Here is a 12,530-nt window from a genome sequence, read left to right on the forward strand (position 1 = left end):
AGTCAAAAATTGAAGAATTTATGTTATTTATTACTAGATTGTTCAAGCTGCCTCACAGAAGTGCTCTGTTTGTTAACAGAGTTTTTAAATGTTGAAATAAGGTGAATTAAATAAAAAATAAGGAACATCTTGGATCTGTTTCTTTGCTCTTTTTTTATTCTTTTTTTATGTATTATAGAAGTATTGTGTTGGGTTTCAATATCGGTAGATACGCAAAATCAAATGACTTGAACTCGAGGGCAAAAAAACCTGATTGGAACTACCTTAATTTCAACCTTCAGTTTGTTCAAACCAACAAAATGCTGTTAACTAAAATTTACAAACAAAAGAAGTACTTTTTTGTACCTGTGAATAAAAGCTAAATAATAAATAGAGTTAAAAGTAGAGAGTAATCCACAGCATCTGTTGCAGATGTTGAACAATGCCTCAGAATTGCCTTACTGTTGCTATTAAGCCTTACTTAACTTTTAATTTTTACCCACTTAAAATATGGTATAAAACATTTATATATTAAAAAATAATAATAATAAAAAAAAAAATATATATATATATATATACATATATATATATATATATATATATATATATATATATATATATATATATATATATATATATATATATATATATAAATATAAATATATATATATATATATATGTGTGAGTGTGTGTGTGTGTATATGTGTATATATATATGTGCGTGTGTGTGTGTGACATTACCTGGTCACTTATGCGCATATCTGTTGAAAAGCCGACAGAAAGCAAAAATAATATTAAAATCTGTGTGAAATCAAAATTTACAATGTTTATTTTTCTAGCACATATTGTTAGTCTTAAGGAGAACAATTCATCCATGCAATTTATTCATTGCTAATCTTCAATCAAAGCTAACAAAGCTAGCATATCCACCCCTCCTAAGTTATTGATAAGTTATTGCCTTGTTTCCCCTTTCTTCTGACCGCTATTTCCTGTCCCTCTTGTCGCCATGTTAGCACTGCACCCATCTGTACAGCACTCTGTAGTCTCTAGAGGTGAGTGAGTGGTCAGCCTCCAGAACGTGTTCCATTTCTCTTCCTCACCTGGGGGTCGCCAGAGGGGAGATGGGGAGCAGGCTGTCAGCTGTCCTTGCCTTCCCAACCCCCTGCCCCTCACCTTCTGCCCTGGGAATGTGTCCGGCTGCTTGGACGCTTATGGGCGCCAATAACTCCATATGGGCCGTGGGCAGCAAGAGTGTGTGTCCTCCAGGATTCCGGCCCCTGACAGACAGTCCGTCCTGTGACATCACTGCAGTACACATATGTGTGTGCGTGCAAGAGCACACATGAGTGTAAATACATGGGTTTCCTCCAGGATTATGGTCCCTGACAGACTGGCTATACGATGACATCACCTTGGCATGTGTTTGCGTGTTTGTGTCCTTTAGGAAAAGACCCCTAACAGACTGTGTCCCTGGAGCCCCCTGTAGGGTACTGAGAGCAATGCCAGGGGTCCTGCGAGCACAGACTGGAGAGTGTCAGCTTGATGGAGCAGGGATGGTTAGGGACAGCAAACATGAGTTTGTGTGTATGTGCGTGTGTGTCCACTAGGAGCAGGCCCCTGACAGACTGTCTCCCTTGAGCAGCGATGGGGTATGGCAGAGGCAAAGACTGTGTCAGCATAGAAACCCAAAGGAACATGGCAAACCAGTGCATGTGGGAGTGGGGGGTGGGGGTGGCACAGCAGTCGGTTTGCTTGTGTATGTGTGTATATAAATGTGTGTGTATTTCAGTATCGGTAAACAGGTGTTTGGTCTCAGAGACAATGCTCCCAGAGGACTGCTGACCATGTGGTCAGTTCCTGCACGCAGACCCCTCCCTTCACAATCTCTCTTTTTCCTCTCTTGTCCACACTTCTCCACTCTTTCTTACACTCTTAGCAACATAGCTTTATCCTCTGTTATGTTTTATGACCATCCTGTTGCCTAGGGGAGAGAGGAAGGAAGGAAGATAGTGAAGAGGGTGGTCTCCACAAGTAGCCCAGAAAAAGAAACGAGAGATGAGTAAAAAAAAAAAACTCATATAGTTCTATACTCTGTTTTTTGTGGATGTTGTTTTCCCCTGGCTCTTGCTTCAGGCCTGTCTGGCTGGCGTGCTGGGTTGCCCAGTGGGAGCCCAGGGTGGAAGTTGTTTTTCTGCCCCCTACAGTGTGTCTCTCCTGCCCCAGGCTGTGGGCAGTGGGCCAGGGGGAAGGGGCTGTGAGCTGGGCAGGGGGGCTGCTGGGAAAGGTGGAGGTTTTGGGCAGGGGTCCAGGCTCAAAGGTAGAGGGGTAGAGAAGGGGTTGAGAGGTCAAGGAAGTGGAATGTGACTAGGTGATGTGATGAGATGCAGGTCTAGTTAGACCACAGTTCTACCATTTCTTTTTGCTTGTACTCTAATCTTATCTCTAATCCTACCAGTAAAAAAAACCTACATTTACCAATTAAAACTGTACCTGGGTGTTTTTTTTTATCAATTGTGGATATGTTTGTCTTTTTTTCAACAAACAAGTCAACAAATTAAAATATAAATTCAGTAAACTATCAGCGGCAGTAGTGTTGTGGTATGCACGCTGATAAATGGCACATAAAATAATTGTAAATAAATACATTATTTTATACACAGTAAATATGTTTTGTGTCATATTGTAATGTGTAATTCACTTTTAATGAAACATAGTGAACATCTTTTTCGTAGCTAAATAAAAATATGTCTAAATATATTTAGAGTTTTTAGTTTTTTTGTAGATTTTTGGAAAGAAATGATTTCAATGTTTCATCAAGAGAACAGTTAACTCTATTTTACAACCTTGTACAAGCTATACACAAGTCTTATTTTATTTGTTGTATTAAATGTGGCGTCCACTCATACTAATGTCCATTCCATTCCATTACTAATTCCATTCCCTTTTTAATTAGCATAGCTTAAGGCTATCCGCAGCAGCATTTTGATATCTGCAGTCTAGTGTTTTTGAAAATATCAATATTTTGACACTGGAATATTTGATAACACTATTTTGATGGTCCATTTGAGTATTAGTAGACTGTCGGCTTAATATCTGTTGATTATGCTTCTTCAACAGACATTTAACTGACTATAAGAAAATTTGCAAGTACTGTACATGATAACTTACAGTAACCTCAACTTAACAGACTACTTATAATCTAATGAGAATTAGTTGGCATGTAGATGCAATGTAACTTAAATTCAACAAACGGACCATCAAAATAAAGTGTGAACGAATATTTAACATGATGCAATCTTTTTTTTTTTTTTCCAATACTGGTTTACTTTCTCACTGACCACAGTTGACACACGTGTTGCACGTGAGGGCACTACAGTACACAGCCCCATCTCCTCAGTATCTAGTAGCAAGATGGTATGCTGAACCCCTGTGACCAGTTTTGATTAAGAAGGTTTTTGTTTTTTGAACAAATGAACAAAGACACAAACATGCTGATATGGAAGCATGGCTACAGAGCAGTGCTAAATAAATGCATTAAAACTAATCATTTAACGCAGTGCTTGAAAGGCTGACATGCAGAGTTCGAGAGGTTGGTAACTACTCCATGTCAGCAACACCAATAAGTGTTGGAGATATACATGTTGTCCCTTTTTGAAAAACTTTTTTTTTTTAATCTCTTAAGTTAATCTATATATAGGGTTAATATATACTGTATATAGGCTAACATAATCTCCCTCAGAGTTATTCCAGTTCAATAAGTGCGGTAGGCTATTAACGACAAACCCTGTATATAAAGTTTGCACACTGCATAGCCTATAGACCTACAGGTCTGGTGTGTCATGGATTGGTTTTCTGAACCGTATCAAATATGGTATTGAATATCGATAACTGTCAAGATATCATATTGAAGTTAGAAATTCCAGTATTGTGACAAGACTACTGTGATCAGTACTAACATTTCTGTCAAAGTCTTTGATAGCATCTTGGTTGTAGTTCTGAAATTTAACTTTTATGCAAATTGTTATGCTTATCCAGCAATAGCACACATTTTGTTTGTGGAAATATAATTTAATCTTTAAAAACGTTGTGGTTGCAAAACATGTTAGTAGTGGCATCTAATGTAGAATGATGATGAGATTAGTCAGGCCAAAACCAGAATGTTTGCCTTCATTTGTCAAGTTCGAATAGAATATGTTGGAATAAATGTTAAACCAGTTTAATGTTTGTGTGGTTGTTGTCAAAGTGGGCATATTTAACCTCGTCTCCCATGTAGTATAAATTTCAATGTGTTAATCATTGTGGAACGGCTGTATTGTTTTTGGATGGTGCGTTGTTCCAGAAGGGGAACAGCAGTGCTGTATGTCATAAGTGTGGGTCTGCTGTATATGCCTCCAAGCGCTAATGAACACACTAGCCTTTTTTGGCTCTGACGTTTGGCTTGTGTCGGTAGGGACATTCACAAAACCCACAGTTCTAGTGTTGGTAGAGATGGAGGGGTTCTCTTTTTTTTCCTTTTCCTCTATCTGGTTCACCCCCCATCTGTTCTTGCGTCTGATAAAGAGGAGAAAGGACAGACATCAGACCGAGCATGTCTTCATTACCGTCTTCCACCACGGCATGTCAGCGCTTTGGCTAGCCCATTAACTGGCCGATGTGGTTTAGCCCAGCCCAGTCCAGTGGAGGCGTGGGGGTCTTTATAGAATAGGGGGGGTCTTCTCTTGAATCTACCAGAATTATCTGCAGATTAGGTGCTGGGGTGGCTGCTGCCATCACCATGTGCTTCTGTTATCATGTTCCCAATTACCAGGCCCTGTTCGAGGCGGGGAGGCAAGCCCATCCCTGGACATCAGAATGTGTCCTTCTGCTGGTCCTGTCTTCCCATTTTTCCCTCCCTCGCTACACCCATCCATCCTGTGCTCCACCCCTCCACATGGGACAGACTGGCGAGGAGAAGGCCAGTGCCAGGGGCAACCACCAGAGCAGACTGTTAATTCTGTAATGAGTCACAACATGAAAGAAAGTTTGGGGATGGAATGTGGCACAAGTGAGAAACAAACTGTCAAGGCGAGAAAGAGGAATCTGAAAAGAAAAGGAAATTTGATTGAGCCTGTAAATGTGGAAAGAACAGGAGTGTAGAATGAGCCCCATTTTTTTGTGCCCATTCCAGTCGCCAGTTCTTCTCTCTCTCTCTCTCTTTCTCTCTCTCCCCCTTCACTTTTTTTCTTTCTGTTTCTTTTCTAATTTAACTTTTCATTGAAATTTCTTACCCTGTTTAGTGCTCTTGCCAAGTCCCCCGGCGGACAGATGACAAAAGCCCCCTAAAAGCCATGTGATCTTCCATTTTCCGACAGCCACACTTCTGAGGATTAAAGCTATTTAATGACTATAATCTCCCTCTTTCTCAAAAGTGATTTCTCACATTCTGTCGCAGTCAGAGGGATTGCATTAGCATTAATAGATTTATAATTCGCCAGAATGACCACATGTGCCAGGAGGTTTTTTTTTCTTTTGGGCTTCATTCTTTTCCTCTCCTCTGCCTCTTTTTCCCCTCCTTTTTTCTGGCTCTGAACTTAAGCAAGTGTTTCTTTGTATCTCTTGCACTGTGGTACATGTCTGTGTCTCAGCAGGACAGCCTACCTGTCAGTCGGCACCCCCACTGTCACCAGCATACCCGCCCCCTCTCACCTCCACAGTGGCTGGATCAGAGAATGGCCTGTCAGGGGCCACGGTCTCATTGTGCAGCCAAAGAATTCACCACGGTTAAGTCCCTTATGGGCTTTTCTTCTGGGCTCTTTCATCGGGGCCATTGCAACACTTTCTCTCCTGTGTTGCGAGGGTTTTAGGTTGTGTTGGGATGGCTCTTATCCTGACATGGACACAAAAGCTTGAGAACAGAACTGGGGGAGGGCACTGTACTTGAAAGAAGGGAGGGGAAGAGGCGAAGAAGGTGTGTGAGAGGTGGGCTGGGCCGTCTTACGCTAAATGTAATCTGAGAAAGTGAAAGAGGTTGAAAAAAATTTAAGGGGTACAGAGAAGGGTATGCATGGGTACAGTACTTGTATTATTAGATGCTTAGATGCTTAGAAATCAGTATTTTCCTTTTAGACAACACATTTCTCTTAAAAGTAGTAAATATGACCGCATCATTAATATTTTATGTAATTTGTAATATATGTTTTTCTTTTTAATGGGAAATTTGAGCATAATTTAAACGTATCAATAAATTTGGATGCACTCTATTAAAACTTAAATAACAAAACTGAATCTAAAAATGAACGTACTGATCGTTTTATAAAATGACTTCTACTTTTGAAAGGTTTCCTCAGTCTCTTTTTAATGCAAGTCTTTTCTTAGTAACGTCACACTTAGCATATTTTACTCCTTTACTGATATCTCTATTTTTAACTTTTTCTTTACTCCAGCTCTGAATTCATTTCTCGCTTAGAGCTAAATTCATAATTCATGGTTTTACAAATTTCTACCCACAAACCCCCGTGGAGATTTATTTGTTCTGCACAGCACCTACATTTTAAAGTGGATCGATTCATCACTTGAATTTATTTTCTACAAATTCTGCTGTGCTCACCTTTGTGTAATGGGAGAGTAGTGGGCGGAAGTAAAATCCTACAACTGCCATATGGAGTTGAAGTTATTAGTTTATACAATACACGCTGAGGTGATGCACTTTCTTTGTTCTTTTTTTCCCTTTTCCCACTGCATTATGTTGTAGCTTGTGACTCCGTTTCAGTGGGGTTTTCATTTCTAATTAGAATACTGAGCATAGGAGGCATTTGTTACATTCGCCCTGTGATTATGGATGGAGATTTTAGGGGATGTGTGGCGTTATCCTCTTTAAACATACTTTTTTTTGGACTCTGTTATACCAGAGGCTTTTTCAACGCATTAAGAGTGAACATACAACTTAGAGAAAATAAAGCAAACAAACAGTGCGCTGATAGAAAATTCTGTGTTTGTCTGAGCCGCAGTGGGACTTTGTGCTCGCAGCATCCCTCCTCAATAAGTCATGAGCTCTCTCCCTTGCTTTCCTTCGGAGTCTGCTGGTTGAGATGCTAAATAGATGACGTGTGGACTGTGTCAGGCCCCATCAGATTGCACAAAGCAGGACAGAATTAAGAGCAACCCGCTTTGTATATCTTTGTATAATGTATGCCTGCATTAATCTAGATGGCTGTGTGTTTGCACAAACAGCGAAAAAACATAAATAATCCAGTGCTATGACTTGGTATGCATTGTCCAGTAAGAGGACTTTCCTTTATGCATGGGCTCTAATCACTGTTGAGAAGCTTTTAAATCTGGTGACCATAATGAAAATATGATAAAGCAGATCCAAATCTGGGGGATATGGGCATGAGCTTGTTTGCTGAGGGAGGATAAGAGGATAAAAAAAATACATCTTTGTCCTTATTTCTCTACTCCTCTGGGGTTTGCTGTCTTTAGTTCTTTGCTTCTATTTTGATATTTTCTCTGCCTCTTTAACATTTTAATTCTGTCTGTGTTTTGCATTGCAGATGGTGATGATGACCCGGGGCTCTCCTGGGTGGCGTCCTCTCCCTCTAGCAAAGACGTGGCATCGCCGTCACAGATGCTAGGGGATGGCTGCTGCGATATGGGTATGGGCACAGGGGAGGAAGAAGGGGGCTCTGGCCTGCCTTATCCCTGCCAGTTTTGCGACAAGTCCTTCAGTCGCCTCAGCTACCTGAAGCGCCATGAGCAGATCCACAGTGACAAACTGCCCTTCAAATGCACCTTCTGCAGTCGTTTGTTCAAACATAAGCGAAGCCGTGATCGTCACGTCAAGCTGCACACCGGTGACAAGAAGTACAGTTGCCAGGAGTGCGAGGCAGCGTTTTCTCGCAGTGATCATCTCAAGATCCACCTCAAGACACACAGTTCCAGCAAACCATTCAAGTGCAGCATTTGCAAGCGTGGCTTCTCTTCCACCTCCTCTCTTCAGAGCCACATGCAAGCCCATCGGAAGAACAAGGAACACCTGGCAAAGAAAGATCAGGGTAAGCGTGATGGATCTAGCAGTGACGTAACTGAGCAGGATCAGGATCTATACATGTGTGATTACTGTGAGGAAACATTCAGTCAGACAGATGAACTTGAAAAACATGTGCTGACACAGCATCCCCAGCTCTCAGACCGTGCAGAGTTGCAATGCATCCACTGCCCTGAAATCTTCAGCGATGAAGGCACTCTACTCACCCATATTGACAGAACGCATGCCAACAAAAAACACAAGTGCCCCATGTGCGCTGAGCAGTTCCCATCTGTAGAGGATGTCTATTGCCATCTTGACAGCCACCGACAGCCAGACTCCAGCAACCACAGTGCCAGTCCTGATCCAGTCTTGGGAAGTGTGGCATCAATGAGCAGTGCTACTCCTGACTCCAGTGCCTCCCTGGAGAGAGGATCAACCCCAGACTCAACCCTCAAGCCTGGACAGAGCAGACGCAAGCTTGCACCTTCTTCTGACCATGATGATGGAACCTGGTCAGGCAAAGTGACTTACAGTTGTCCGTATTGCTCCAAGAGAGATTTCAACAGTTTGGCTGTCCTCGAAATTCATCTGAAGACTATCCATGCAGACAAACCTCAGCAGAGCCACACTTGCCAGTTATGTCTGGAAACTCTGCCTACTCTCTATAACCTTAATGAGCATGTGCGCAAAGCACACAGATCCAGTGGGAACTCTGCCTCAAACTTTCCCCTTCTGCAGTTCAGTAATGTTTCAGCCTTTCATTGCAACTACTGCCCTGATATGTTTGCAGACATTAACAGCCTGCAAGAACACATCCGTGTTTCTCACTGCTTATCTGGTGGTGTTGTTGCTGGATCCACCACTTTGGAGGGCAACCATGCATTCTTCTGCAACCAGTGCTCTATGGGCTTCCTTACAGAGTCCTCACTAACAGAACACATACAACAGACCCATTGCAGCAGTGTAGGTGGTGTGACCAAGATGGAATCTCCAGTCTTGCAGCCCTCGCAGTCATTCATGGAAGTGTATTCTTGCCCTTACTGCACCAATTCTCCGATTTTTGGTTCTCTCCTCAAACTTACTAAACACATTAAGGAGAATCACAAGAACATCCCACTTGCCAACAATAAGCGTAAAGTCAAGGTAGCAGACTTGAGTCCAGCCTCATCGGATGTGGAAATTTCCTCCCCTAAGCGCCATAGGGTAACTGGTGACAGCACCCCAGCCGTTGCTAATGGAGACTACCCCTGCAATCAGTGTGACCTCCGATTCAGCAGCTTTGAGGGCTTCCAAGCCCATCTCAAGTCCCACCTGGAACTACTGCTGAGGAGACAGTCTTGCCCACAATGCAACAAAGAGGACTTTGATTCTCAAGAGGCACTTCTTCAGCACTTGACCATTCACTACACCACCACTTCCACACAGTATGTCTGTGAGAGCTGTGATAAACAGTTCTCTTCTGTTGACGATTTGCAAAAGCACTTGCTAGACATGCATACTTTTGTGCTGTACCACTGCACACTGTGTCAGGAAGTTTTTGATTCAAAGGTGTCAATACAAGTTCACCTCGCTGTAAAACACAGCAATGAGAAAAAAATGTATCGCTGTACTGCCTGTGCTTGGGACTTCCGTAAAGAAAGCGATCTACAGTTACACGTGAAGCACAGTCATTTGGGCCATCCTGCTAGTACCGGGGCACCTGGAAAAGCACGCAAATGCATATTCTGTGGGGAAACTTTTGGCACAGAAGTAGAGCTCCAGTGTCACATCACTACTCACAGTAAAAAGTATAACTGCCGGCTCTGTGGGAAGGCCTTCCATGCTATTGTTCTTTTGGAAAGGCATCTCAGAGAGAAGCACTGCATTTTTGATGGAGGAAATGGCAATGGAAATGGAGGAAGCCAAAATGGAACACCCAATGGTGTTACTCAAAGCTCTAAGCGTTCCACAGCAGGATCAACTGCAGCTGCTGAGCAAGCAGATTTGCAGAACATGTTGCTAAAAGGAGGAAGTCAAGAAACAGCAAATAGCCATGAAGCCAGCGGTGGTGAAGAGGAGCTAGATGCCTCAGAGCCAATGTATGCCTGTGACATATGTGGTGCAGCCTATACAATGGAGTCTCTTCTCCAAAATCACCGCCTTCGGGACCACAATATCAGGCCTGGAGAGGATGATGCAGGCTCAAGAAAAAAGAAGGCTGACTTTATCAAGGGTAACCACAAGTGCAATGTTTGCTCACGGACCTTCTTTTCTGAGAATGGCTTGAGGGAACATGCCCAGACGCATCGTGGCCCAGCAAAGCACTACATGTGTCCCATCTGTGGCGAACGCTTTCCTTCACTTCTTACTCTCACTGAGCACAAGGTCACCCACAGCAAGAGCTTGGACACAGGCACCTGCCGTATCTGCAAGATGCCCCTGCAGAGCGAGGAAGAGTTTATTGAGCACTGCCAGATGCACCCTGACCTGAGGAACTCTCTCACAGGCTTCCGCTGTGTTGTTTGCATGCAAACTGTCACCTCAACGCTCGAATTGAAGATACATGGAACCTTTCACATGCAGAAGCTCTCATCCTCTGGGGGTAGTGGTGGAGGTGGAGGATCAGCCTCATCATCTCCAAACGGCCAGCTGCAGGCCCACAAACTCTATAAATGTGCCCTTTGTCTCAAAGACTTCAAGAACAAGCAAGAGCTGGTCAAGATAGATGTCAATGGCCTGCCTTATGGTCTTTGTGCTGGCTGCATGAGTCGAGGGACAAACGGCCAGTCCCCAACAGTTGTTGTCACCCCACAAGAGGCTGGGGATAAGGGAACCACTGGACTGCGCTGCTCAGAGTGTGCTGTTAAATTTGAGACCCTGGAAGACCTGGAAAGTCACATTCAGGTGGACCATACCGAGATGAGCCCTGAGACCAGTGGAGCTAAAAAAGTTACAGACGCTTCTCCTGTTCCAAAGGTAAGTGTCAAGACCTCACTCTTATAAGCTAATATACTTTACATTTAAACTTAATCTCAATTACATGTTGGTTTTCTCCTGAAAGGAAAGTTAAATGTATGTGATAGTTCAATATAAAACCAGAAGATCAAAGATTACTCAGCCATTGTCAACAAGCACAGGGCCTTTTGACAGAAATGTTCTTTTATAAAATGATTTGTATTCACTTCGGGTATTTTGGGGGTCATTTGAGGTTTTCCTCTAGTGCTCAAATTTGTGTTCTTTCTCTACCTTTTCTTTTTTGTGTGCGTCTCTTTTCCTATTATTTCTTTTCTTTTGGCAGTTCAAAGAAGAATTTTATGCAATTTCTTTTGAAAAGGGGAGACATTGCCAGCAACCATTTTTTGGCAGTATTTTTAGTGTATAAGTTCCCTGTGTTCCCAAAGTGTTCTGAGTCAAAGAGAGATGTGTGAATTCATGGCTACATTACTACTGGCCCCAGAGGGTTCAGCAGCCTCATCCTGCTGGGCTATTGTACAGCCTGTTCGCTTCACTAGATATTGACAGTGAACTTCCAGGGACGCTCAATCTTTACCTGTGCTTTTGTCTCAACTCAGTGTAACAGATAGGAGAATCGCTGCCTTTTCCCCTCTCGTTGCAGCAGGATAAGTTGGGTGTTTGTGAGTGTGTGGAAAATGATAAAAGTAATGTGAATTACCAATCCTATATCTTTCCTTGTAGAAGAAGACGTATCAGTGCATCAAATGCCAAATGACCTTTGAGACGGAACGAGAGATCCAGATCCATGTTGCCAATCATATGATCGGTAAGTTGACCTCATATTTTCCTCTGCTAGAGTGTGTGCGTTTGTGTGTGTTTACGTGTGTGTATGCGTGTGTGTGTTTGGCTGCTTGCCAGTCGCTCCTCCTGCTTTCCTACCCTTATTTGCTGCCTTAGTCTTGCCCCAGCACTCTCTCTCACTCCCTGCACACAGGTGTGAGACAGACAGGTGAAATGAACAGCTCTATTTCTGGAAGTGCAGACATCGCTCTCAACAGCTGTTCCATTGTTTAACACTTGACTACGCAGCTGAGGCCTCGGCTGCAGGTCTGATTGCTCTGTTAACTCTTCACCATGCAGCCGAGACCAAGACTGCAGGTCTCGCTCCTTCAGCAAAGGCCAACAAACAATTAGGTTCTTTTTTATTCCCCTTCATTTCATTCCTGTAGCCTGTCATGGACAATTAGATGTATTTTTCTCTTTGTTGTGGATATTCTATGGATAGAGTAACTAGGTTTGCATGTGGAGGGGGTGTTATTTACATTTGGTCAAGTTTTAATTATGTTAGATTAGGTGGACGAGTAAAGGGTGTATGACTTATAATACTATGTTATGGTGATGTTTTCAAATACATTATTTTACGTCCTGTTGTGGATATTTTATGGATCTAATAACTAGATTCGCATGTAGCGGTGGTGTTATTTACATTTGGTGATATTTTAATTATGTTAGGTTATGTGGAAAAATAAAGGGTATATGACTTATCTTACTATGTTATGGTGATGTTTTCAAATACGTTATTTTACACTTTGTTGTAGATATTTTATGGATC

At 42.5% G+C, this 12,530-nt stretch overlaps 1 protein-coding gene across 46 annotated transcripts in view; it reads left to right on the top strand.

The window, feature by feature from the left end:
* Window positions 1-12,530, top strand: part of znf423 (zinc finger protein 423) — a 266,334-nt gene that overhangs the window by 141,865 nt on the left and 111,939 nt on the right. For 33 of the 46 annotated variants that reach the window (XM_087292379.1, XM_087292392.1, XM_087292390.1 and 30 more), the window contains 2 exon segments: window positions 7,509-10,939; window positions 11,660-11,744. In XM_087292379.1, the coding sequence (XP_087148505.1) occupies window positions 7,583-10,939; window positions 11,660-11,744 (3,442 nt within the window). In that variant the 5' untranslated portion in view covers window positions 7,509-7,582. 46 annotated transcript variants of the gene reach the window in all.

Source organism: Danio rerio, chromosome 18 (genome assembly GCF_052040795.2).
Source record: "Danio rerio strain M-AB ecotype USA chromosome 18, GRCz13ab, whole genome shotgun sequence".
Classification (NCBI taxonomy): Eukaryota; Metazoa; Chordata; class Actinopteri; order Cypriniformes; family Danionidae; genus Danio; species Danio rerio.